The 27974-nt window shown below is 47.6% G+C and overlaps 1 protein-coding gene across 1 annotated transcript; it reads right to left on the bottom strand.

Annotated features, from left to right (window-relative positions):
• Positions 1–11283: 11283 nt before the first annotated feature.
• Positions 11284–19246, bottom strand: Nrsn2 (neurensin 2). The gene is made up of 3 exons (XM_021156895.3): positions 19206–19246; positions 16774–16968; positions 11284–12439 (listed from the first exon to the last, which is right to left on the bottom strand). Exons 2-3 carry the CDS (start codon positions 16957–16959, stop codon positions 12017–12019), a joined length of 609 nt encoding a protein of 202 aa, XP_021012554.1. The 5' UTR covers positions 16960–16968; positions 19206–19246; the 3' UTR covers positions 11284–12016.
• Between the last annotated feature and the right edge of the window lie 8728 nt (positions 19247–27974).

The raw sequence follows: 27974 nt of genomic DNA, 5'->3' as shown, positions 1-27974 counted from the left end.
CATTTGGGTCAGAGTGAGAGACCCAAGTTTAGGAGTGTTATTGTAGTTACAGCAAGCTTGGGGAATTTCTGTAGGGGTCAGCAAGTTAAATTTTTTCTTCTTCTTCTTCTTTCTTTCTTTCTTTTTTTTTTTTTTTTTTTTTCTGAGACAGGGTTTCTCTGTGTAGCCCTGGCTGTCCTGGAACTCACTTTGTAGACCAGGCTGGCCTCGAACTCAGAAATCCGCCTGCCTCTGCCTCCTGAGTGCTGAGATTAAAGGCGTGCGCCACCACGCCCGGCTGATAAATGAATCTTTAAACAACAAGCAAAAGCCTGTCTGGCAGTAGTAGCGCACTCCTTTAATTTCAGCACGTGGGAGGCAGGGGCAGGCAGATCTCTGAGTTCAAGGTCAGCCTGGTCTACAGAGCTAGTTCCAAGACAGGGGCTACAAAAAGAAACCCTGTCTCAAAACAACAACAGCAACAACAACAAAACAACAAAAACGAAAGTGACTGGGGCTCAGAGAATGAAAAAATTAAGACCAATCTGTTGGTCATTGTGCTTCTGAAGCACAAAGTTATGAATACACATCGAGGTGTGATGTCATAGGACTGTAATCCCAGTACTCGGGAGTTAGAGGGAGAAGGGTCGGGAATGTAAGGTTATCCTTGGCGTCACAGTGAGGCCAGCCTGGATTACATTAGAGTTTTTGTACAGAACTGAAAGTACTTAGCATAGTACCTGTGGACAGAGGGACCAATGTTTCATTTGCACATCTGTCTGAACCATTGAGGGCTTTGTCAATGCTTAGAAATTTGGGAATAGGGGCTGGTGAGATGGCTCAGCAGGTAAGAGCACTGACTGCTCTTCTGAAGGTCTTGAGTTCTGGTCCCAGCAACCACATGGTGGCCCACAACCACCAGTGATGAGATCTGGCACCCTCTTCTGGTGCATCTGGGGTCAGGTACAGCGTACTTATGTATAGTAATAAAATAAATCTTTGGGCCAGAGTGAGCAGGGTCCGACTGGAGCAAGCAGAGGTCCTGAAAGTTTGATTCCCAGCAACCACATGAGGGCTCACACACAGCCATCTGTGCAGCTAGAGTGTACTCACATGCATAAAGTAAATGAATAAATATTTTTAAAAATAAATAAATAAAATTGAAAATGAAGAAAAAAATAATAATAAAAAAAAGGAATTTGGGAATACAGCTAGGAACAACTCATGTACATGGGCCAGAAGAGTAGCCTCTGGCTATGTGTGTTTCTCCTATGTCTGAGTCTCCTGGTAGAGAAGTCCACGCTGACGGGATCAGGGATCTCTGTGCTGGGAGGAGTCCTGGAGTCTACTCTGAGAAGACCTTTGCCCTGTAGCTGAAGAAGCTTTGTGTGGGTGCTGGGCCTCACACGCACCAGGCCTAGTTGCTGCTGGGCGGGGCAGAAGTGCAAGCCTGGGAGAGAGATGCCCAGACTGTGGTCTAGGGGCACATGCAGTGGCAGACAGCTGTGTGCAGGCACACGTGCACACACACACACACACACACACACACACACACACACACCCCACCTGCTCCTCCAGATAAGTCACAGCAAGGCCAAAGGGCTTAGGTCATTCCATGTTCCAGGAGTCCTCTTAGTCGCCAGGAAGTGGGCAGGGTCAGGTGGATATTGTACACCGAGAACCCACAGCAGCCATCCGGAGCCACTTCAGATAGCCGTGTGTGTGTGTGTGTGTGTGTGTGTGTTTAATTTATTTTTTTATTAGGTATTTTCCTTGTTTACATTTTCAATGCTATCCCAAAAGTCCCCCATACCCACCCCCCAATCCCCTACCCACCCACTCCCCCTTTTTGGCCCTGGGGTTCCCCTGTACTGGGGCATATAAAGTTTGCAAGTCCAATGGGCCTCTCTTTGCAGTGATGGCCGACTAGGCCATCTTTTGATATACATATGCAGCTAGAGACAAGAGCTCCGGGGTACTGGTTAGTTCATATTGTTGTTCCACCTATAGGGTTGCAGTTCCCTTTAGCTCCTTGGGTAATTTCTCTAGCTCCTCCATTGGGGGCCGTGTGATCCATGCAATAGCTGACTGTGAGCATCCACTTATGTGTTTGCTAGGCCCCGTGTGTGTGTTTTGAGACAGGGTTTCACTATTGTAGCCCTGACTGTCCTGGAACTCACTGTGTAAACCAGACTGGCTTTGAACTCATAGAGATCTATCAGCCTCTGGGTGATCGATCAGAGTGCTGGGTTAAGTTAAAGGATGTCCTATAATACTTGATCACTTATGATCTCTAAAATGGCTACCTAGTGACGTAACTCTCACACTTATATTTCCAGCCTCTGAGACCACGGTGAGGCAGGATTGCCAGGCTCCAGATCAGCCCGGGCAACAAAGGATGACCTCATCTCTTAAAACAACAGCAGCAACAAGAAAGACTTGTGAAGAGAGATGAACCCCTCCCTGCCTTCCCCTATTCTTTCCTCTGGCCCTCCCCACTGGCCTGCCTTCCTGGGGTCAGTGAGGTGCTCCCTCCCTGTAAACCCCTCCTCCACTTGCACTCACACACCCTCTTGGTGTATACACAATCAGATGCCATGCCTGGCAGCTCCTTCCCCTGCCAAACCAGATCAGGTCTGGCCCCTGCCCAGGTGTTCGCCCCAAAGGACATCCTGTTTTTCTCTTTTGCCTCTCTCGGCCCAGAGCACGTGTCCCAGATCGGATGCTTATGAAATCCTGTGTTCCTCCCTCACCGGGTCCCTGGTGGCCTGCAGCCCAGAGCTTGGCTTTGGTGAGGCTGGGACAGGAAACTCCCAGCTCTGCTAACAACAACCCTGCCTGACACATGAGAGGAACTAGAGACGCTGGTCCTATCACCACGAGTGACCGTGGAGTACACCTGTGAACATGGGCTCACAGGAACATGTGACATCCAAGGCCACAGGGAATGTCAGTATGGAAACCCAACCACGACACACCTGTTCACTCAGGTACACAGGCGAAGCAGTAGAGACTGCGGATAGGACCAGGGCTTCAGTTCCCAATCATTTGCCGACTGGGTGGCATTGGCCAAGCCACTTCACTTTCATACAGTAAGTGCTCAATCAATGTAGCTACTAGGAAACAAACGAAAAATAAAACAGTAGCAGAGAAAGACTAAATGCACAGGGGGTCTGTCAGTGGATCTCAGACCTCCTCCTAATACTTGATACACATGTGTGTGCGCACCAAAGAGCATCCTGGGATGTAACATGCTTACTGAACTTATGTCTGATTTCCATCCATCCACACGTGTCTGGGAGTTCGCATGGAGCTACTGTTCACCTCCAACAATGCACACCGTTCCACAGTGATACATGGAGGTTCTCTGAGCATGCACCAGGGGCAGGGGAGGATGTTCATTGAAATAGACAGGTATGCTGCCTCTGTCTGTGGGTCTGGACAGGATGGCATTTGAGGGCATGATCCTCACCCATGGCAGGTTGGCGAGTTTCTGTATGTACTGTAGGTGCTGGAGGCATGGGGCATTCTGGACTTGCATGGTTTCAAGCCCACTAGCTGATCAATCTCGGGCTGGATGCTTGCATGCACATATACTATGTTCCACGTTCTGTGAGCTGGAGACGGTGATCACCACCTTCAGATCTATAGGTGTACAAAACCCAAAAACCTCTAGAGTTTTCTGAGGACAAAACCTAACCCAGTCAGGTGCTAGATGTGTCACTATTATTGGTTATTTCTAAGACAGAATGTCACTGTGTAACCATGATTGGCTCCGAAACAATCTCACAGATCTCTCTCTCTCTCTCTCCCTCGCCAAATGCCAGGTTGGTCTTGAACTCACTATGTATCCAGGAATGACCTTGAATTTCTAATCTTCCTGCTTCTACCTCTCAAGTGCTGGAATTACAGGCATGAGCCTCACCTTGCCTATGGAGTACTGGGATTCAACCCAAGGCTCTATGTTCACTAGGTAAGCATTCTACCAAGTAGCTATATTCCCCAGCCCACGTGCTTTCTGAATCTCCCTGTTTGTCCCTGTGATATGACACTGTATCACCCCTTACAATGTTTACCCTGGTCATTGCCTGGTCCATTGTCCTGTTGGCAGAACAGGACATCCCTCTAGACTGTGAGTCCCTGAAGGACAGGCTTCTGTCTGTGTCATATCTAGTTCTAGTCTGTGTGGCTTGGCTTTCGCTTTCCATAATAGCTTGCATTTATTGGTTCAGGTGTCAGATTCAACAGGTTTCCAAACAATCTCAAGGATTCAGGGTCGTTGTCCATCTTTTAAGAGACAAAACTAATAAAATCAACAGCAAAAAGGTTGTGCACCCAGCCAGGCAGGAGCCTTTTTTTTTTTTTTTCGAGACAGGGTTTCTCTGTGTAGCCCTGGCTGTCCTGGAACTCACTCTGTAGACCAGGCTGGCCTCGAACTCAGAAATCCACCTGCCTCTGCCTCCTGAGTGCTGGGATTAAAGGCGTGCGCCACCACGCCCTGCTAGGGAGGAACCTTTAATGCCAGCACTCAGGTGCAGGAGTATGGCTCAGTGGTGAAGACTGATGGCTGACCTCTTCCAGAGGTCCCGAGCGCCGTTCCCAGCACCTGTGTCAGATATAGAACATCTCCAGCTCCAGGGATCCAACACTCTCTTCTGACTTCTTCTTCTTCTTTTTTTTTTTTTTAAGATTTATTTATTTTATTTTATTATATGTGAGTACACTGTAGCTGTCTTCAGATGCACCAGAAGAGGGCGTCAGATCTCATTACGGGTGGTTGTGAGCCACCATGTGGTTGCTGGGATTTGAACTCAGGACCTTTGGAAGAGCAATCAGTGCTCCTAACCACTGAGCCATCTCTCCAGCCCCTCTTCTGACTTCTGTGGGCATCCATGCACATGTGGTATATGCTGCCCCCTCCACACTCATAAAATAAAATAATATTTTAATTAAAAAATGAAAACAGGGCTGGTGAGATGGCTCAGGGGTTAAGAACACCGACTGCTCTTCCAAAGGTCCTGAGTTCAAATCCCAGCAACCACATGGTGGCTCACAACCATCCATAACAAAAATCTGATGCCCTCTTCTGGAGTGTCTGAAGACAGCTACAGTGTACACACATATAATAAATAAATAAATAATGAAAACAAAACAAAAGCAAAGCATGAGGTTCAGAGAGGTTAAGACATGCCCTAGGGTCACACAGCATCTAACCCCGGCTTATCTCACAGGCCCTAGATGGAATATTTGGGAGAAAAGTCTAGAACAGGTTGTTGCTCATTTCTGTCTCTCTGGCTGTTGGAACACCCCCTAGACTCCCCCCAACATCTTCCCTACTTCTGTCAGCTTGATTTTCTTGCTCCTTGGCTCCCCGCCCCAGTCATGTTCCCAGAAATGAACCTCTCTATTCTGGCTGGGGATGTGTTAGAGGTGTTCTAGAGATTTAAATAGGTAGAGCAAGGTTCAGGTGTGAATACCTGAGGTCCTATATTCATTCCCCAGTACTAGGGGTAAATGTGTGTGTGTGTGTGTGTGTGTGTGTGTGTGTGAGCGAGCGAGAGAGAGAGAGAGAGAGAGAGAGAGAGAGAGAGAGAGAGAGAGAGAGAGAGAAACATAAAACAAAACCCACTTCTCTATTCTGGCTGGCGTCTCTGGGAGGAAGAGGCTCCTGAGGGACAAAGACCTTCCCTCCTAGGTAGGAGAGCCTTCGGAGCAGCTGCGATTCCACCTGAGGAACACCAGGGGGCGACCTGTATCACTCTGCCTCGTGTGTCTGTTAGCTGCCCCTCTCCAGGAGCTCCTGGCACAAAGCCTTGTGTTGTCGGTTGTGAGGAATGATCTACAAACAGCAGTTTAGTTCAAGGTCAGGGCTTCCACGTTTCACAAGCTGAGCAGAGTGGCACGTGCCAGTAACCTCAGCACTCGGCAGGCTAAGGCAAGAGAATGAGGAGATATATATCAACTTAGAAGCCAGCCTGGCTGAATGAAACGCTGCCTAAGGAAGGAAAGGGATGGAAGGAAGGAGGGAGAGACGGGGTGGGAGAGAGGGAAAGGGGAGGAGGAGTTGGGGGTTAGGAGGAACAGTTACAATGTAGTACTGGAATTGTAGCACCTAGGACGGAGGAAGATCAGAAGAAGTTCAAGGTCATTCTTGGCTGTACCTAGAGAGAGATCCAGGACAGCCTGGGCTACAGGCTGAGAGTGGCAGAGGTGAGGGCGGGGAATGGGTGTTCGACGCCCTCTTCTGGCCATCACGGGCACTGCATGCACGTGGTGCACAGACAGACATACAGCAAGTATCACGCCCGGTTTCTGGGGTTCGAATGGCTTAGGAAATTACACTGGCGTTCACAATTCACCAACGGATCTTCTCCCCAGACTTTGTTCCCCGTTTGCAGACAAGATCTTGTATATAGCCATGTAGCCCTGGCTGAACAGGAACTCACCTTGTAGACCAGGCTGGTCTCAAACAAAGATCCTGCCTCTGTTTCTCTAGAGTCAACACTATTTATTTATTTAAACTAATTAAATTTAATTAATTATTATTTAATTAAATTTAAATTAAAGATGTGCTCTTATTTATTTATTTTGTTTGTTTGAGACAGGGTTTCTCTGTGTATCCCTGACTGTCCTGAAACTTTCTCTGTAGACCAGGTTGGCCTTAAAGTCACAGAGATCCTTCTGCCTCTGCCTCTCAAGTGCTGGTGTTAAAGGTGTGCACAAACACTGACCCCAATTTTTAATTAATACATTTTTAATAAAACATTTGAGGGCCGGAGAGATGGTTCAGTGGTTCAGAGCACTGACTGTTCTTCCAGAGGTCCTGAGTTCAATTCCCAGCAACCACATGGTGGCTCACAACCATCTTTAATGTAACCTGATGCCCTCTTCTGATGTGTCTGAGGACAGCAATAGTGTATTCAAATACATAAAATAAATAAATCTTTTTTTTTAAATTGAATTCCAGAAAATACAGTGGATTCCTAACTTCCCTGGGAAAATGTTCTGTTAATGTACTGCCAGGGAAGTATTAGTGACCCTCCTACCCCCACCCCAAAATGGGCAGGAGCTATCCAATGCAAATCACAATAGGTCTTTAAGCTATCTCAGGCCCCTCAGCCCATCACCAACATGCAGGACGGTTTTGGTGGGGAGGAACCCTGATTATCTGTGGGGTAAGGCTTTATAGAAGGCAGCAAGAAGGGGCTGAGTATTTCTAGCCTGGCAAGCACCTAATCAGAGAGCTGCTATGGCCTTTAGCAAAATCTGGTGCCGAGAGTCAAACAATAAGCTTCGTTTCTGCGTTCCTCTGCATTGGCGGTTGTCAAGCTTGTTGGGAATTAACTTGGAAATGCTGGATTTGTTGGGATTAGCCTAGAAACTGGAGCCAGGCTCAGGTTTTGTTGGGGGAATAACTTGAAAACGAATGCTAGGTACAAGCCTGTTAGTTTACCTGAGTTCAAGTTTTCTAAAATGAAGTCTGAATTTAAAAGATTTGGTCTCTCACTAGCACATGCTCGCCTTCCCATCTAGCAGCAAGAGATGGACACACTGGTTGCTTCTCGGATGGTATTCCTAGCCTGGGACCTTCAAGCTGAGAGACACTGTAGCGTGGCCTGGACTGTGGCTCAGAGTGCCCTGTCTGCCACTCACGAGCTGAATGTCTTTGAACCGGTAGCTTGAAGGTCTTTAAGCTTCAGTGACCAAATGTCTATGATGGACTTCAGACCAGGACAAGCAGCTGAGCAGACCTGGCCTCCAGGTTCTCCCAGCGTCCCTCAGTTCCTACCTGTTACTTAGTGTGGTGGGCACTGAGAAGGATAGGCTGACTCCATGACAGGCTTCAAGTCCAGGCCTCAGAAGCTGCCCCGCCAACTGGCCTGAGGCAAGGACAATGGGTCAGCAGCAGTTTCCAGACTTCCTCAGCTACAGTTTCCAGACCTTCCCTGCAAGTTTCCAGCCCCCGAGCCCCAGTAATGGAATGTCCCTAGAGATGGAGTAAGATGAAGGTCACCTACCCCAGAATCCCTTAATGTGTTTTTAATCTGGCCTGCGAGCTCACTTGGCCATCTTTCTTGGTAATGGGGAACCTGAGCATGCTGGACTTCTACAGAATAAAACACTTTTTGCAGTTTACATACTAATTGAGTCCTGGGTATCATTCTTTGGAGAATCATGGACCCTTACAGGATACTCTCTACCCTGAACTTTGCAATGTAAGGGCTGGACTTCCCCTCCCCCAAAGGCTTTTCCCTATATAATCCAGATATTTTGGTCATGAGCTCTGTCTCTTCTCTCATACACTCTCCCTGCACTTCTTGTCTCTGTGTGGGCTCCACCCCATCTTGCCCCCCCCACCCCACCCATGTTTTGCTGTCTGCATGGTGATTTTGCTGGGACCGTTCTCTGAGACCAGTGAACCTGCCCAAGAGCTGACCCCAAATGAACCTGTTTTATATTTTTAATTTTGTTTGAATTGGCTTATTTTACCAACAGAAAAACCCCATTACTATAAAACTCAGACCGGTGGGTTTTTAGGGTGGCGAGTGCTGAGACCTCTAGGTAGTTTCAGACACTCTGCCTGCCTCAGCCTCTCAGGTGCTACGGACTGCTTTGTTCATTATACACTTACTGAGCTTCTGTGAGTCAGGCACTGTGGGAGGCATCTGTAGGTACAGGTCCTTGAGCCTACGGAGCTTACATCAACAAAGTAGACAGGTAGTAAACAATGATATAAGAAGCAGTGTATTGAAAGATGATCAATATCCAGGCACAATGGCGCTTGCCTTTAATCCCAGCGCTCAGGAGGCAGAGGCAGGTGGATCTCTAAGTTGAGGCCAGCTTGGTCTACAGAGTGAGTTCCAGGACAGCCAGATCTACATAGTGAGACTTTGTATCAAAATTATAAAAGAAGAAGGAAAGAAAAGAAAAGAGAAGAGAAGAGAAGAGAAGAGAAGAGAAGAGAAGAGAAGAGAAGAGAAGAGAAGAGAAGAGAAGAAAGAAGAAAGAAGAAAGGTGATCAGTGCTATGAAAAAGCAAAACCAGGGGGCTGGTGAGATGGCTCAGTGGGTAAGAGCACCCGACTGCTCTTCCAAAGGTCCAGAGTTCAAATCCCAGCAACCACATGGTGGCTCACAACCATCCGTAACGAGATCTGGCGCTCTCTTCTGGAGTGTCTGAAGTATAGCTACAGTGTACTTACATATAATAAATAAATAAATCTTAAAAAAAAAAAAAGAGCCGGGCGTGGTGGCGCACCCCTTTAATCCCAGCACTCGGGAGGCCAGAGGCAGGCGGATTTCTGAGTTCGAGGCCAGCCTGGTCTACAAAGTGAGCTCCAGGACAGCCAGGGCTATACAGAGAAACCCTGTCTCGAAAAAAAAAAAAAAAAAGAAAAGAAAAAGCAAAACCAAAACCCAAAGTATACAGAGAACAGAAAAATGGGGTATACGGTTTTTAAATAGGCTGTACACTGATAGGGTGACTTATGAGCAGTCTTTTCTATTTTTTGAGACAGAGTCTTCCTACGCACGCACCAAACCCTGGTCTTTTTTGAGCAGTCTTGAAGGAGGTCAGGGAACTGACCACTGAGGAGGGGCAGGCTGTGGCTGGAACAGCTAGCCAAACCTGGGAGGCTGGAGCCAGCACTAGTGCTGGAGGCGCAGAGGACTGGTTTGACTGGTAGCAGGGTCAAGGTCACAAAGGAAGGCAAGCACAGTACCAGCAGTGGGATGAAGCCTTGTAAGCTTCAGGGAAACTCTGGGCTTCACCAAGCTACTTAGGAGCAGACCCTGAGCTTGGTGGAGCTTGACCTAAGTGCCTGTCCAGCTCTAGTGTAGAAATTAGAGTCAGGAAGTACGATGTGCATGGGAAAGTGGGCTCCATATACCAGGGAGATGCTGATGCTCTACCCAAGTGGGAGAGAGATGGTGATAGCCTAGATCAGGGAGCTAGCTTGGCCCAGGACAGGGCTGGGGACAGGATCTGTGTCCAAGGTTGACTTGTGCTGGGTTTGAGGAATGAGCAAAAAAGTGCTCAAGGCTTGACAGAGCAACTGAAACTAGACATCATGGAGGCAGCAGAGCGGCTGCGCTGGCTTTCGTGGAACAGTGGGACAGCCTGGGTGACTGACAGGACGTTCACTCTGTAAGTAACGCAGTTGAAAACACAGGCCTAGGGGTCAGGAGCCAGGTTTGGGAATGACGGCTTTTCCTATCACCCTGGCTTGTGTTGGAGACATGAAACTCTTGTCTGTAAAGCATGGAGAGCGGGCTTGGCTTTACTCATGTCCTGCAGAATGGGTGGTCCCTCTATATGTGTGTGTGTGTGTGTGTGTGTGTGTGTGTGTGTGTGTGCATGTGTGTGTGTGTGTGTATGCATGTGTGTGCATGTGCATGTGTGTGTATGTGTGTGCATGCATGTGTGTGTGTATGCATGTGTGTGAATGTGTGTGTGTACCTGCATGTGTGTGTGTTTCTTGCTAGACAGCCCACACTACCCTTGAGTTTGTACAGCTTTCCTGCACTAACTCCTCAGTGGTAAGCTCCCAGGCACCTGCTTCCATGCCAGCTTCTTAGGATCCTGCAAAGGAGTCCCCACTGGCTTCTAACCCCTCCTCTCCACATTCCTCTCAGGGATGAGTCATTGATATCCTTCCCACCCAAGGGCAGCAGGGAGGGAGGGCTATCCTGGAGCAATGAACCAATAAAGCCGTCAGAAGAAGCCTTGGACATCTGACTTCTTATCTCTGACCATCAGTGATCTGCCTCCATTAATAATCTGACCATTAATAACTTCCCTCCACCCCCCATTACAGAGATTCTCGATGTAGCTCTGGCTGTCTTTGAACTCTAAGTAGACCAGGCTGGCTTCAAACTCACAGAGATCCACCTGCCTCTTTCTCCTGAGAACTGGGATTAAAGGCTTGAACCACTACTCCTTGTTTAATAGTCTTTTTTTTTTTCTTAAATGATTGTCCTAGGGAGCAAATGAGAATAAAGGACTTAAGCACATAGTAGGTCTCAGCTAGGAACCATTTCTCTCTCCCATCCCCCACGTTCCAATGATCTCCAACAGTGGCTCTCAACTTTCCTATGCTGCAGCGACCCTTTTAATACAACTCTTCATGTGTGGTGACCCCAACGAAAAAATTATTTTTGTTACTACTTTGTAATTTTACTATTGTTATGAATCGTGATGTAAATATCTGCGTTTTCTGATGGTCTTAGGAGGACCCTAGGGGGTCGCGACCCACAGGTTGAGAACTTCAAAAGGAAGCCACGCTGGTGGTATGCATCAACTGTTTATTGAAAGGCGAAGCAAGATGGAGGAGGTGAGAAGCAGGGACCTGGAAAGTACAACCAGTGGGGGCACAAAGGTGGTGGGGAGTGCTTGAACCCTCTTCCTCCCACCCAGGAAGCCCCGTGGGCTTGCAAGGGGTTGCCAGAGACAGGATTCGACGCTGTCCTAGAGCGCCCTCTAGTGTCCTACAGGAGGACATGCTTTTGGCTGGACCACCCATAGAAAGAAGGTGCTGGGACCTAAAGGAGTGCACACAGGTTTATTAGTAGGCTCAGGATCAAGTCCAGAGGGCATTACTGTCTAGGGGGTGGACTTTGAGGGGCAAAAACATTCCACTTTTCCTAATCCGTGGAATTTATATTTTTTATTACCTTTCTTTGTGATTGGTGGTTAGGGGTGAGGGTCAGGGGACAACTGTGGGGAGCCAGTTCTCCTCCTTCCACCTTGTAGGTGTGAGAAATAAAACTCAGATCGTCAATCACGCCAGGAAGGCCCTGGGCCTTCCTGGGCCATTTCTGGGTCCTCTCTGGGTCGTTTCACGAGTCTGAAAGAGCAGTTCTTGGTTGAGTTTGCTCTTATCCTGGACAGGGGTGAGATTGGAGCGTGGGACTTGATTTGGGGGGAGGGGAGAGCTATAAGGGTCCTAGAGAGATTGGCACTACTGAGAGGAAGAAGTCAGGGTGATGAAAGCAAGGAGTGCCAGGCGGGAAGGGTCTGACTTCTCCAGCCTGCAGACTTACAAGTCCCGCTGGGGCTGGCTGGTCTGCACAGACTGCTGCCCAAAAGGGCTGGGCGGGGTCAAGAACGGCGACTGACTACTGGTCTCATGGAAGGCTGGGGACAGCTTCTCAGGCTCATCCCTGAATACTTCCACGGGGCTGTCAGCTTCAGTGACGAGGGGCTCTGCCTTGATGTCCTGGAACATCCAACCAGAGGCGATCAAGAAGAGGCAGACAGCCAGCATGACCCCGGCTACTCCGCACAGCGTTGCTCCTACCACACGGCAGGTCATGAGGGCTTGATTGTAGTCGGCTACTGGATCCTCCATCGATGAGAACTTACTTTCGTTAACAAGCTCTAGTTTGGGGGGCACTGCATAGCCAGTGGTCAAGGCTGCCACACCCAGCAGGAGAAACAGAGAGGCCACTGCCACGGTGACCTGAGGAGAGGCAGACGGAACGGCAAGGATTCAGGCTCAACTGTGGTCGGGGGTCATAGGATCATGAACTGGGCATCACAGAACATCCCTCTGGGACTTAATAGAGATGGGAGCAGAACCCAGGGTTTTGCACATGGAAGGGGCAAACACTCTACTACAGAGCTACACCTTCAGCCCTTTTTGAATTTTAGTTTGAGGGCAGGTCGTGCTCAGCTACCTGGGATAGCCTGGAACTTTCTATGTAGCCCTCGATGGCCTTGAAAGCTTGCCTCCTAAGTACAGGAATTACAGGCGTGAATCACCATACCCACCCTAGCAATGGTTTCCAAAGCTAACCTTGAGTTCTGTCCATTGTTATCTAGGTCCTATTATTATTATTCTTATTAAGTGTGTATGTGTGTGTTGTATGAAGGGGAGTGTATATAGTACATATAGTAGCAAGGGGTTAACCTCTGGTGTTTCTCAGAAACAGGATCTCTCACCAGGACCTGGAACTGAGTGGCCAGTAAGCCCCAGAGATCCTCCTGTCTCTGTCTCTCTTTTCACTATTGTATTTATTGATTTTGAGACATGACCTCTCTACGTAGCTCTGGCTGTCCTGGAACTGCTATACAGCCCAGGCTGACCTCCAACTCACCAAGTTCCAGCTGCCTCTTAAGTGCTGGGATTAAAGGCATGCACCTCCATATCCAGCTCTACCTGGCATTTTTATGTGGGTACTGGGGTTGAATGGAGGGCAAGCACTTTACTGACTGAGCTCTATATCCCAGTTCTGTTTGGCACTCCTACTTGGGTACCATCTGACCCCACGATCCTTTTCAGCCTCTGTCTCTTTCCTAGGTTGATGCTCATACATCCTCAAATCTCATCTTGAACCATTCCTCTAAGGCACCTTCCCAGAGACTTCAGCTCAGGCAGGTGCCCTTTCTCTTTACAAAGCCCAGAGCTGAGTGACCCTTCAGTGCAGCCACCTCTGAACAGATTTGGCCATGGATTTTAGTTTTTAGGTGAGTGATGGCTGCCTATTTTACTGGACTGAACACTATGAGAACAAAGACGGGACATGTTTTGACTCACTGGGTGTCTTGTGCTCGGTGCAGTGATAAGTCTAGTTGAACAATGAAATGGACCATACATGAGAGTTCTTTAAGTGGGAGGTTGGGGGATGGCTCAGGGGTTAAGTGCCTTCCATGGAAACACAAGTATCCGAGTTTTGATTCCCAGCACCCATATAAAAAAAAGCCAGGTTTGAGTCAGGGCACGGTAGAAAGAACATGACTGTAATCCCAGAGGCTGACTGTCTTCTGTGAGTTCTAGGTCAGCTGGAGCTATTTTATACAGTGAAATCTTGCCTTAAAAAGCCAGGCAGCGAGCCAGGCGGTAGTGGCACACGCCTTTAATCCCAGCACTTGGGAGGCAGAGGCAGGCGGATTTCTGAGTTTGAGGCCAGCCTGGTCTACAAAGTGAGTTCCAGGACAGCCAGGGATATACAGAGAAACCCTGTCTCTAAAAACCAAAAAAAAAAAAAAAAAAAGCAGCATATGTCTATAATTCTAGTGCTGCAAGGGTGGAGACCTCCAGAGCTCACTGACTAGGCGAATTTAGTGAAAGACTGTCTCAAAAAGTAACATGAAGAAAAATAGTGGAAGACATCACACCTACCTCCCCATGTGCAGACACACAGCACACACAACACCTACCTCTCCAAGTGTATATACACCTGTACACTCAAACATGTACACACATTTCAAAAAAAAAAAGAAAAAAAGAGAACTAACAAGATGTCTCAGTGGGTCAAGGCACTTGCTGAGTAAGCCCAACAGCCCGAGTTCGAGCCCGGTCAGCCATGTAAAGGTAGAAGCAATTTCACAGAGTTGCCCTCTAACCCTGGCACACATGGCACACATGCCCATGTACACACATCATTCACACACAGATACAATAATAAGTAAACAAAAATTTTAAAAGAGGCCGGGCATGGTGGCACGCACCTTTAGTCCCAGCACTTGGGAGGCAGAGGTTGGTGGATCTCTATGAGTTCGAGGCCAGCCTGGTCTACAGAGTGAGTTCCAGGACAGCCAGGGCTACGCAGAGAAACCCTGTCTTAGGAAGAAAAAAAAATGTCTGGTGACGTTTGTAATCTCAGCTATCAGGAGTCTGAAATAGAATAATGGCCAGTGAAAGGCCAACCTGGGCTACAGAGTGAGTTTAAGGCTGTCCCAGGCAAATGTTGGAAGTTTGTTTAGGATGTTTCAGTGCAATCCCTCAAAACATACACACATCTATCCCCCCCCACACACACACACGAGTTAGCACCTTGCTTCACCATTAGAGGGGAGCCCCTTGAAAGCAGACAGAGGGACCCTTGGCTTCAGTTTCTCTACGGTATTTAGTGAAGAGGTATACAAAGGGACTACTGACTGACACCTCGGGCTGTTATGAGCATCAGTTGTGTGTTTCTCACATGTCTGTTCTGCCTGCCAATGGTACCCACAGTGGGAAACCACAGTGAGATGTAGGTGAGATGAACTCCACATCCGGCAGCTGTGTTTCCCCTCCAAAGCCATGGTAATTAGCACAGCGTTGGCAAGTGGCCCAAAGAGAGTCAGACTTCTAGGGACAAAATGCTTTCATTCCTTCTCGATTTAATTTCATTTATTCACTTATTAACTTATTAATTAATTGATGTATTTCAAGACAGGGTCTCACTCAGTTGCTCAGGCTGGCCTACAGCACACTATTTCTATTCCAGGCTGGTCTTGAACTCGTGATTCCCTCCTCCTCGGCTTTCCAAAGTGTAGACCACAGTTTTACTATGCATCCCGGAAGTCAGTTAATTTCTGGCCTTTTTAGGTTGATTTTTCTTTCTAAACAGATGTAGCTCAGGCTGCCTCAAATGTGCTATATAGCCAAATACGACCTTAAAACTCTGGTCCCCCTGTGTCTACTAACTTCCTAGGGCTAGCTAGGATCAAAGTGTCACCACTACACTCAAGTTTATGCCATGCTGGGGATCAGACCCTGGGTCGCTTCATTGATGACCTAGAACTCGCAGGAAGTAGAGAGAGTGACATGACCCTGTAGAGTTGCCCTCTGACCTGGGATTATCTGAGAAGACTTCCTGGTCAGAGCACTTTAGGCAGAACTCTCTCTCTCTCTCTCTCTCTCTCTCTCTCTCTCTCTCTGTTGTATATACCTGTATATACATATCTGCGTGTCCATACAAATGCATACACATGCTGGAGATTGCTGTGGTGCTGCTATGTATTCAAATGCTAAATTTTGTACCCCAAGATCTGGTTGCTCCCAGATGACAGAATTCTCACACATACCACTTTTGTTGCGCAAACCTTGCTCCCCAATTTAAAGCCATAGATTAAATAAAAGTGGCTACAGCCAATTACTGGGGAGAATAGAGGTGGGTGGGGTTTCAGGGACCATGAGGAGAGAAAGAGGAGAGAGAAGGAGGAGAGAGAAGGAGGGAGAGGGAGAAAGAAGAGAGGAACAAGAGGTCTCCATTAGATGAGATGGGCCAGGAAAACATGGCCAAGTGAACACGCCCCCTGAGGACAGACTGCTGGAACAGAAATAACCCTGGTGAGACTCAAACAGCAGTACCTAGGGAGCATAGCTGGAGAATTAACCAGTCTAGCATACAAAAGAATAGACGAGGGGTAATTTGCCCAGTAATTGTGCTACAACTGATTAAATTAAGTCCTTAGGACTTTGCCACAATTATTGGGTGGGTGAGGACTGGCCTGGTCATATTAATAACTAGTAGTTATTATTAAATAACATTTAAAAACCATTACACACATGAACACACTCACGTGATCATGCTTTTAAAACATTTTTCGGTGCGTTTATTTCATGTATATGAGTGTTTTGCTTGCAGTTACGACTGCAGCACACGCATGCCTAGTGCCTGTGGAGACCAAGGAGGGCATTGGATTCCCTGCCACTAGAGTTTCGACTGCTTGTGAGTCACCATGTGCATGCTGGGAGTTTAATACATAATGATGTTTTAATCATTATTTTAAAGGGTCATGAGTCAGCACTGTAGCACCGAGAAGCTGGGCTGTGTGAATTGATAACACAAGGAGCTCGAAGACTTCAGAAGAAGCTGGTAAACTCGTTAGCCCGTGGTTGGATCCACCTTTGCCAGAAGGCATCCAACCTCCGGTCTCTGTTGTCGGAACCTATTCATACTGTACTTTTGGCCCTTGAACATGAAGACTCCTGGCCACCCTAGCATCTCTCTTATAGCCATGATCTGGCCTCAGTCCAATCCCACCTTCTCCCTAAAGCCACAGGTGCCATTCCTTTGTCCTTACCTTCCAACACAGTGAGGGCCAGGGTCGGTTGATATACCGGATGGGGATTCTCTCTGGGTTATAGGGGAGAGTGGTGGTACCCAGCCAGTCATTGTAGAAGAGATTAGGATAGAAGTCAAGCCCATACCATGTACTTTCCTCCACACTGGTGCCATGACTACAGACACAGGGGCGACTGCAGCTCATCACGGATTCCTGTGGGCACAGCAACAGAGGGAGGTCAGTAGAGTTGCCATGGTAGCCCTTTCGCCCCTGAGTGAGGTCCCCTCCCCACTCCTCTGTCACCTTGCCCTCACAGGCCACCTACCCTTTCAGCATCCTTCCCTAAGTTAATGCACGAGCCAGGAGTTTTCCGCTTTACCCCGGCAGCTGTCTGTCCGCCTGAGTGTTTTCTCTGAGGACCATCTGGCATCTGGAATGTGGCTCTGGAGCCTCACTGTCGGACTGAGTCCCAGGGCCCACAGCGTCTTTGATGTGACTTTAGATTGGGTCCTGACCTCTCAGGCTTCCCTTGTTGGTGAAATAGAACTAATAACGACCTTGTCTGGGAAATAGGGCTAACGATGGCAGCTGTTTCACTCAATGGTCTTCTGTAATTTTTATGGCATTGTCTTCTTCCAATTTACTTACTGCCCGTGTGACGTACACAGATGTGCGGGCAAACCCGTGTAGAAGTGAAAGGAAGTGTTTCAGAGCCACCTCTCCCCTTTGACCAATTGAATGCCCCAGCCATCAGTTTGGCAGCAGCACGTGTCTTTACCCCCATGAGCCATCGTGACAACTCCAATTACTATTCTTTGTTTTTGTTTTTATTTCCTTCCTCAACTTTTGGGGCTCCCAGGTTTACAGTGAGAGATCCTTATGTCCCCTCTCAAAACTTCTGTCCTTTTAGAACCATTTCTCGGGGTAACTTTCATAGACGATACTCGTGCAGTTGGGTGGGAGTCTTCACACTGTATAGTCCTAAAAGCCTGAGGCAGATTTTCCCTATACACAAGTCCCAAGGAATGGTGAGTTCAGGATTAAGGGCTCTCGGTCTTTTTGACTACTAGATTTCCAGGAAGACCATTTAGGAACCCACAAAAGGAGACTCTGAGATCTTGGGGATGGAAGGGACCTGTGTCCATCGAGGTATTGGGGGAAAAAAACGTGGCTCTTTCTGCTGCTTCATTCCCATCTCCCTCAGCGCCATGTGCAGCTTCAATCAAAATAAAACCAGTGGACTTGTTCTGATGGAGCCTTCTGTCCTTCAATCAGCGTGACACCAGAATCCCTGCGTAGACACACACACACACACACACCAAAGAGGCACACATATGCACGGGAGTGCTGATGGGATCGTGACTGTTCACTCGCCCCACAATTCAAAGGAAGGAAGAAAAATAGGAGGAATAAAACAACAACAAACAGCCTAGAGAATGATAAATGGTAGAGGCCAAGGCACAGCAGTGACCTAAAATGAGGGCCAGATAACAGGACTGCAAGAGAAGGTGGGGGGCAGCGATGCGGCCAGAGCAGAGATCACAGAGGCCCTGTTTGGGAGTGTGCTAGTGAGGAAAATGAACGCGGCCTGAAGACGCCACAACCAGAGCGTCAAATAGAGGCCCAGAAGGGGCGGGGAGGGATACAGGGACAAAGGGCCAGAGTCAGCCCCTCCCCTGTAATTCTTGCTCGCCCTGCCTCCAAATGCAAAGGGTCTGTTCATCCAGCAGATAATGAAGAAGAAAGGTGACCTTGACTGTGCCTCCCCTCTGCCTGGCCCCGCCTCCTCCCATCTTAGGGTGGTCTGAAGCAGGTCTGGGAGTGGGGGATGGGAAGAGGACAGGGAGCGACAGGATGCAGAGGAGCCCGCGGGGTTGCCATGGAAACATCCAGGAGTTTGTTCCTAACCTGCAAAGGGAGACGTTTAATGGGAAAAGAGCTGGAAGAGGAAGAAGCTGCGTGGTCCAGGAAAAGAGACTTTAATGCTAGGGACTTGTCTCGAAGGAGACAAACCTGTGGGCCACAGGACGCACAGAATCTGTCCTTAAGTCCGCTCACTCCAGCGCAGCAGGAAGGAAAGCCCTCCTTGTGCGATGGCTAGAGGAGTCAAAAACATCAGCCACACTCTCTGACCTGACCATCTCTGACGAAATAAACTGCGTACTTTCCCTGAAGGGAAACTGAGGCACAGAGAAATAGAAATGAGTTGTTAAAAAGGGGCGGGTGAACTCATTCTGTGAAGCCTCTGCCTCCTCTATAAGCCCTGGGGTGTCGAGGCCCTCAGTGCCAAGGGACTCTGTAGCACTTCACTTCCCAAAGCCAGAGCATAGGAAGCAGATGTGCCAGCTCTGACAGGACACAATCATACTGGGGATGCCAGAGGTGGGCAGGGGCGCTAGGGGTAGGGGAGCCAGCCGGGCAGGGGTCGGGCCGCAGGAGTCTGAGCTCACCTCTGGTCCTGCGTCTCCGGAGCCAACAGAAGCTGTCGGAGCTGGAGCAGAGCAGAGCGAGTTTGCTTCGCGCCTGCGCTACAATCCCGGGCGGGGGTGGAGTGGGATGGGAGGAGGTGATACTGTGGAGAGGGGAGGTGGGGGTCTCTCCGATCCCGGAGGCTGGCTCTGCAGTCTGTAGTCCTGTGCAGTTCCCCACCTTTGTCCCTTACTCAGTTTCCTTCTCTTCTTTCTGAGAGGCTCTTTATGTGCATCTCCTTGGGCATCTTTCAAGAGCTCATACTCCTCAGCCACACCAAGATCCTCGGTCTTCTCACTTGATATCTTCAGACACTCCTCTGGGTCTCCATTCCTCCAGGTGCTCCCGACACATACAGAAAGCAGACGCCTGAGCTGGAGGATGTAGCTTTCAGTGGGTAGAGTGCTTCCATGAAACACAGGAACCGCGTGTTCTATCCCGGGACCTTCTAAACGCAGCATGGTAGCACCTGCCTGCAATCCCAGCATTCCAGAGGAAGAGGCAGCAGGATCAAAAGGTCGTCCTTAGTTTTATATACCTAGTTCTAAACTAGCTTGGGCTACATGAGACTCTATCTCAAACAAACAAACAAACAAACAAACAAACCCAAAAAACCAATAACAACAAACCCTACTACATCTTAAGGCAGCCCAGAGGTGCATACCAACAAGGAAGACTGAGGCAGGAGAAGCTCCAACCTGTACTACTTAGCAAGACCCTGTCTCAAAATAAGAAAATCTACAGATCCTGGGGTCCTCTCGGGGCCTCCACTCTCTGCAAGGCCTTGGCTTTGGCTCAGCAGCTGCCATCCTTGAGTGACATCTCTCACAGACTCCTCTTAGAGAGTCATTCCCAACACCATCAGATCCTAATCTCTCTGACTCCCTCTTCCCCTCAGAGTCCACCATCCTTATTCTTTCTTCATGTCCTTTCTTCTTTGAGTCTCCACCTCAAGCTAAGCATTAGCTGTCCCTACCTTGAGGTGGGAATCGGGGTGGGGAGGAGGAGGTCCCTGGAGAATGTCCTTCCCCTCTCAGAAGTCCATGACACAGCCTCTTTTATGCTCCATGCCTGTTTAGCTCCAATCCTGTGCCTGTCAGTGACATCCACCAGGGATCCATGATGGCCTTTGTTAAGACTGTCAGCTTCATAGCTTGTCATGTGCGCCCACATTCACTGTGTGGTCCCAAGGGAATCATAGTACCTCTTTGAGCCTTTTCAGAGACCACTGCTCAAAAATACCTTTGGATTTTGAGCATCTGTGGTGGTTATGGCTCCCGTGGGTGCATATATATTTGGATGTTTAGTCATTAGGGAATAGTGCTATTTGAAAAGGATTAGAAGGACTAGGGGGCATGGCCTTGTTGGAGTGGCTGTGGTCTCTTTGGAGGAAGCATGTCACTGGGGGTGGGCATTGAGGTTTCAAAAACCCATGCCAAGCCCAAGCTCTCTGCCTGCCCGCCTGCCTGCCTGCCTGCCTGCCTGCCTGCCTGCCTGCCTGGGAGTCAGGATATAAAGTTCTCAGATATTGCTCCAGCACCATGTGTTCTGTCATGCTCCCCACCATGATGATAACAGACTAACCTCTGGCACTGTAAACAAGCTTTCAGTTAAATACATTCATTTTATAAGAGGTGTCATGGTCATGTGGTCTCTTTACAGCAATAGAACAGTGACTAAGAAAGTCTCTAATCTGTTGCTCCCTGTGCTGGAGGCTAGGGATATAGAGATAAGTGTGACACGCATGATTGTGCAATACACTTCTTCCATTCCGTATCCCAAGCTCCCTGGAAGTGCCTTCCTGTGTCAGTATTTTTGAGCACCTGCTAATAACAGCCACAAATGAATGATGTTGTGTGAAGGGCTTTGTATGCACTATAGTACTTACTTAACCACCTGTGTGTGCACAAGTCTCTGTGTGCATGTATACATCCATGCCTGCGTGTATGCCTGCATGTGTGTGTGTGCTCGTGTGTGTGCATGTGTTGGGGAGCACCATCATTGGGAACAGGAGGGAGGGAATTTGAGAATGGCTGATGTTATCATACTGAACTGGGTGAGCTTCTGGAGGTGATAGATACCAAATGCATTGGGAAGTGGGGCCAACCTTGAGCCAGGAAATGTATTTGACAAGATCTTGTATCACCTCTGTATTTAGACAAGTCTCTGGCAGGTGTGTCTGTGAGGGATTGTCTAGATTAGGTTCATTGAAATGGGAGAACTCACATTCAGTGCGGGTAGCACTATTCCAAGGCCTGGGGCCCTGGACTAAAAAGGAAAAAGATTATTCAACCCTATGGTTCATTGTGCTCTGCTTCCCAATTGTGGACACCATGTCACCTGCCTCGCCTTAGGCTTCCGCCACCCTGATTTCCCTGTGAGGGAGGACCATGCTCTAAGATCGTAAGCTGAAAAAACCCTTCCTTCTGTAAGTTGCTTTTTTTCCCCCCTCAGGTTAGGTATTCTGTCAATGCAACATGTGAAGTAAGTAACACAAAAGCTGTGCTCCATTGTCCTGTATCCTCTGCCCGCTGTGGGAGGAAAGTGGCCCTGGGTGATGGGCAGATGAGAGGCTGGGAGCCCGAGCCAGGCGAGGAGGCCCTTGCAGCTCATGAGGCAGTGCCACTTTGAATGCTGTTCTCTGTCCATAAAATGGAGGCATTTGCCCCTCAGAGAGTTTGACTCCAGTCTTGGGTGATCTGACACCTTCTTCTGACTTCTAAGGACACCAGGTTATGCACAATACCTGCAGTCAAAATATCATACACATAAAATAAATAACTTGGGTTGGAGAGATGGCTCAGCGGTTAAGAGCACTGACTGCTCTTCTGAAAGTCCTGAGTTCAATTCCCAGCAACCTCATGGTGGCTCACAACCATCTGTAATGAGATCTGATGACCTCTTCGGGTGTGTCTGAAGACAGCTACAGTGTACTTAGATATAATAACAAATAAATCTTTTAAAAATATATAAATATAAATAAATAAATAAATAATGTTTACAATTTAAAAATAAATATCTTAAAGGGACAAGTGAATAATTGAGACGATCAGTCACAACAACAGTGATGGACATCACTTATTGGTGAAGGATTTTGTTTTGTATGTTTGTTTGTTTGTTTGTTTAGGTTTTGTCAGACTCAGCCCTGGCTGCTCTTGAACCAAGGACTCCTGATTTTCCTGTCTCTACTTCCCAGCTAGTTAATAAGGTATATATGAACTCAATAACCTGTAAGATATGAACTTGAAAACAGTTATGATGTTCGCAATGTGGTGAAAATGGTTAACATGAGCCAGATGTGGCAACCTCTCATCCCAATGTATGAGAGGTTGAGACCGGAGGATCAGGAGTTCAAGGCCAGGTTCCTTCCATTACACTCCAAGTTTGAGGATAGCCTGGAGAAGAGCTCAAAACAAAACAATCCAGAGAACGGAGCTTAGAGAGAAGACTAGTGGATAAACACTCACCACATGAGTAGGGCCTGACTTCAGATCCCAGAACCCAAGGAAAATGGGACAGGAAAGTAGAGAATCTAGAATCCAGGCACTCCTGCTGGGAGGAGAGGTGGAAACAGGAGAACTCAGGAAAGCTCATGGGCCTGGAGTTTTCAGTGGCAAACAACACACAAATCCGCTCTTAAGGCTGACAGCCTGAGTTTAACCCCTGGAATTCACACGATGGAAATAAAGAAGACTACTGCAAGTTGTCCTCTGACTTCCACATGAGTGTTATGGCCCATGTGTACACACACGCGCACACACACACACACACACACACACACGCACGCACACAATGCAGCCTAATTTATACTGCCCACAAAAGCACATGGCATATTCTCTGATGCCCTTGCTCAAAGTGAGCCCTCTGATGATGTCTCAGCTCCTCCAGGTAAACGGAAAAGGTTGTGTAGGACTAAGGATGCCACCAGCCTTTTGTTCCTCTCCCTTTCTGTGTGTGTGTGGGGGGGGGCCTCTTCCCCTGACTTGGCCCTGTGAAAACTTCAGCTAGCATAATATGGCCAAGGTCATTTGTGCCAGCTCTGAACTTGGCAGTTTCCCTCCTGTCCCTTTTTGAGCCACTCATGTGTGAGAGGCTTCCAGATCCCTCTTTGTCCCCAGTCTCTACGCTACTGCACTGGGTGGGATCATGTGAAGAAGTCATCTTAGAGATCCTGGTTCTCACATGACTCTACATGATTACAAGGACCGTCCAGCCAAATCCCCAAAACCCACAGAATCTTGGCAGAGAATAAAATGGGGTTGTCTCCAGCTACTGGGTTGTGAGATGGTTTATTAGAGGGCAGTGGAAATACAGAGCCAGACAGGCATAGTGGCTCACCCCCTTGTAACCCTAGCACTGAAGAAGCTAAGGCAGGAGAATTAGTTTAAGGCCAGACTAGGGTACAAAGTGAGACCCTGTCTTAAAAAAGGAAAAAAGCCAAGCCAGTCAGGTCTTCATGACCTTGAATTTGCTCTCCTGCCCCAACTTCTTTGACCTCATCCTTCACTCAAACTGGACCCCAGCCACCCTTTTCGACTGCTTGCATGAGCCAAGCACCCAGACAATCTCCTGCCTCAGGTCTTTAGAGCCTTTGCACACATTTGCTTCTCTTCCTGTAGCTCTTGCTCTTCTTTTTCAGGTATCTGCGTAGATGGTGTCTTGCTTTCCTCTGATCTCTGCTCACCTGAGCAAATGGTTCTAATTCTTTTAACATAACACTAGGGAGTAAAAATAGCTCCACACATGCTGAATAAATGTTCTGTCGCTGAGTTCTACCTAAACCATCAAAAGTTGTTTTAAATATTTGTTTGTTGATTAAACCCACGTTTGGTAGCATAGGGGTGTAATTCCATCTGCCAAGGAGGCTAGGGAGTCAGGTTTAATGGCACACACCTTTAATCCCAGCACTTGGGAGGCAGAGGAAAGGGAATCTGTGTAGGTCCCAGGTCAGTCTGGTCTACACTGTGAAACCCTGTCTCTAAAATAAACAAGCAAACACTAAGAAGGCTGAGGCAGGAGAATGAAAAGTTCAGGTCAGTCTGGGCTACAGAATGACTTCTCTGGGCAAATTAGTGTCCTAGTTAGGGTTTCCATTGCTGTGAAGAGACACCATGACCAAAGCAACTCTTCTAAGAGATCACATTTAATTGGAGTTGGCTTATAGGTTCAGAGGTTCAGTCCATTATCATCCAGGCAGGAGCATGGCAGCATCTGGGCAGGCATGGCACTGGAGGAGCTGAGAGTTCTACATCTTGTTCTGAAGGCAAACAGGAGAAGGATGTCTCCCAGACAGCCATTACGAGGATCGCATTGCCCGCCCACCCCCTACAGCAACACACTTCCTCCAACAAGGCCACACCTACTCCAACAAGGCCATTACTCCTAATAGTGCCACTCCCTGGGACAAAAAATTTCAAACCACCACATTCCATTCCTGGCCCCCATAGGTTTATTCAAACACATGAGTCTCTGGAGAGTGTACCTAGACATAGCATAATGCAAAAATACATTTAGTTCAATTTCAAAAGTCCCATAGTCTATAACAGTCTCAACAATGTTAAAAGTCCAAAGTTCAAAGTCTTTTCTGAGATTCATTCAATCATTTAACAGTCAAAAAGCAGATCATATACCTCCAACATCATGCAGAATATATCATTTAATTATATATCACTTATCAGTTATCATTTCAAAACATTATGGTGAGGAAATACTAGACCAAAGCAAAACAGAAGACCAGCTGGGCAAACTCCAAACTCCATATCTCCATTTTTGATGTCAAAGTGCTCTTCAGATCTCCAGCTCCTTTTATCCTTGTAGACTGCTGTTGGATCTGGCATTCAGCAGCAAGAAACTTCATTTTCTTGGGCTGGTTCCATTCCCTATTAGAGCTTTCCTCACAGGTATCCCACGGCTCCGACATCTCAGACATCTTGGGGTATCCAAGGCAACTTCAACTTTACAGCTTCTTGTTTCAATGTTTGGGATCCACACATGATCTTCTGGGCTCCTCCCAAGGAAGGGCTGGTGATACTTCTCCGGCTCTGCCCTCTGGGCCATCAACTAAAGGCTACACCTTCACCAATGGCTTTTCCTAGCACTCACAGTACCAAGTCTCTCAATTGCTCTCATGACCCCTTCATACTTTCAAAACCAGCACCACCTGGGTGACTCTTACACATTACCAAGTCCAGGTGAAGCATGAGGTACAACCTTGGCTATCTCTGGAACACGGCTTCTGTGCTCTCAGAAAACACTTCCCAGAAGATTTCACCTCAGTGATGCTGGTCTCTTCTTAATCTGCTAATTTCTTAGCTTCAGCTAACCAACATCAATTATCCCAGTAGTTCCTTTTATTCTTGACTCTAAAGTCAGAGTCACATGGCTGAAGCTGCTAAGTTCTGCCGCTTGCTAGAGCAGGAACGTGGCCCCTCTTTTCTATTACATCCTTCATTGCCTAAGCTTGGCTGTTCAGAAACTTGCTCTGTAAGATGCCCTTTATCTTAGATCTGTATGACTCTGTATCCTGAGTTCTGGGATTAAAGGCATGTACCACCATGCCTGGACATAAGTTTTTTTCTTTTTTTTTTTTTTTTTTGGTTTTTCGAGACAGGGTTTCTCTGTATAGCCCTGGCTGTCCTGGAACTCACTTTGTAGACCAGGCTGGCCTCGAACTCAGAAATCCGCCTGCCTCTGCCTCCCGAGTGCTGGGATTAAAGGCGTGCGCCACCACGCCCGGCTATAAGTTTTTTTCTACTTGGAACTTGCTCTGACCCAGACTGGCCTTGAACTCAGAGATCTTCTTGCCTCTGTCTCCTGGGATGTAAGGTGTTATATCACTATGCCTGAGCTTAAGCTTTTCATGGTCACAATTCCTCAAGATCCAGCTCAAAAGCCTGTGTCATACATTTCTGGATTGTAGTTCACTTTATACTAAAAGTTCAAAGGAAAACAATAACCAGGTAATAACACCTAACATGATATAACTATTCCTTGTTCAACTGAAAAACAAGGACTAAGCTTAGCTGGCTGGGATCTTGTCCAGAGATCACCATTTTCTTAATCTGTTTATCTCCTTGAACACAGGATTCAGCTTCATTTCACTTCCTGGTACCCCTTTAATACTTGAACCATATATTTTATATTTTTCCTTCCTAAGCTTGCTACACTTGTTCAAAATGCTCTTTATGAGGCTTAATCAGAGAACAAAGTCTCTGTTGGGTGTTTTTTGAGACTTGCTTTGTCATTGCAATTAATATAAATCTCTTTATCTCAGACTCAGGTAGACTCTTCAGATAAGGACAAAAAGCAGCCACATACTTTATTTTATTCACCAAAATAACACAAAAACAGTCTCTAGGCCACATACTGAAATTCTTCTCCACTGAACCCTCTTGGGCCAGGTCTGCACAGTTCAAATCACCCTCAGCACCAACGTCTTCCATATTCTTAGTAGGTTGACCCATTAAGCCCTACATAAAGCATCCCACTGCTTTCCAAAGTCCCCAAATCCACATTCCTATGGTCAGGCCCATCACAGCAATACCTCAGTTCCTGATACCAACTTCTCTCTTACCTAAGGTTTCTATGCTGTGAAGAGACCCCATACCATGACCAAGGTGAATCTTATAAAGGACAATGTTTAACTGGGGCTGGCTTACAAGTTCAGCCATTCAGTCTATTGCCATCAAGGTGGGAAGTACCAGATCATCCAGGTAGGTACGGAGCTGGAGGAGCTGAGAGTTCTACATCTTGTTCTAAAGGCAAACAGGAGAAGACTGTCTCCCAAGCAGCTAGGAGGAGGATCTCATTGCCCATCCCCCACAGTGCCACACTTCCTGCAATAAGGTCACACCTACTCCAACAAGGCCACACTTCCTCATAGTGCCACTCCCTGGGCCAAACATATCAAACTACCACAGATACCCTGTCTCAAAATAAGGAAGAAGAGGAGGAGGCAGTGGCTAGGGTGTAGCTTACTCAGTATATCTTCAGGAAGTCCCTGAAACTGATCAGACTTATTAGGCCCCTCCCTGCCAAAGTCAGCAATAAAGCCTGAGAGTCCTCAGAGGAATGAAGCTGAGCTACAAAAAAGACGTGCAGACAGCTGCAAAGAAGAAGCTGAGACTAAACCAGCTGCTTGTAAGAAACAAAACCCAGCTGAGCTGCCTGGAAGAGGTTCAGATCAACTGACGTACATTTCAACCTATTGAGCTGTCTGTAGGCTGTGCAGTGTGCTCCAGGTTCCCACCTTTGTGAGCTGTCACCCATGTTGGGGTACGCTTTGGTGATACAGCTGTCATTGAATCATTCCTTCTGTAATTCCTCATCTATACTTTGGTAAGGAATCCCAATAAAATTTATGGGTCACTCAAGTTGGACTTTGGTAGTATCTGTATTTTGGTGGTGTCTGTTGTGGGTTCCTGTCTAGGGCAAGCAGATGTATATGTTGCATCTCCCCAGGAAAAGTTTTGTCACACAACAACATAACTATGTCTCAAACAAGAAAGGAAAAAAATAAGAAAGAGAGAAAGAAAGAGAGAGAGAGAGAGAGAGAGAGAGAGAGAGAGAGAGAGAGGAAGGAAGGAAGGAAGGAAGGAAGGAAGGAAGGAAGAAGAAAGAAAGAAAGAAAGAAAGAAAGAAAGAAAGAAAGAAAGAAAGAAAGAAAGAAAGAAAGAAAGAAAGAAAGAAAGAAGGCAGACAGGAAGGAAGGGACACACACACACACACACACACACACACACCCAGCTAGA

The sequence above is a fragment of the Mus caroli genome, unplaced genomic scaffold (assembly GCF_978045245.1).
Source record: "Mus caroli unplaced genomic scaffold, Mus_caroli_1 scaffold_2, whole genome shotgun sequence".
Lineage (NCBI taxonomy): Eukaryota > Metazoa > Chordata > Mammalia > Rodentia > Muridae > Mus > Mus caroli.
This window is presented reverse-complemented; position numbering and strand designations above follow the sequence as displayed.

Excerpts from the sequence above, each read along its gene's own strand:
- Nrsn2 (XM_021156895.3), bottom strand. The coding sequence starts at position 16,959 with ATGAGCTGCAGTCGCCCCTGTGTCTGTAGTCATGGCACCAGTGTGGAG. Across the intron at positions 12,440-16,773 it reads GGCCCTCACTGTGTTGGAAG|GTCACCGTGGCAGTGGCCTC; the intron begins GTAAGGACAAAG and ends GCCTCTCCTCAG.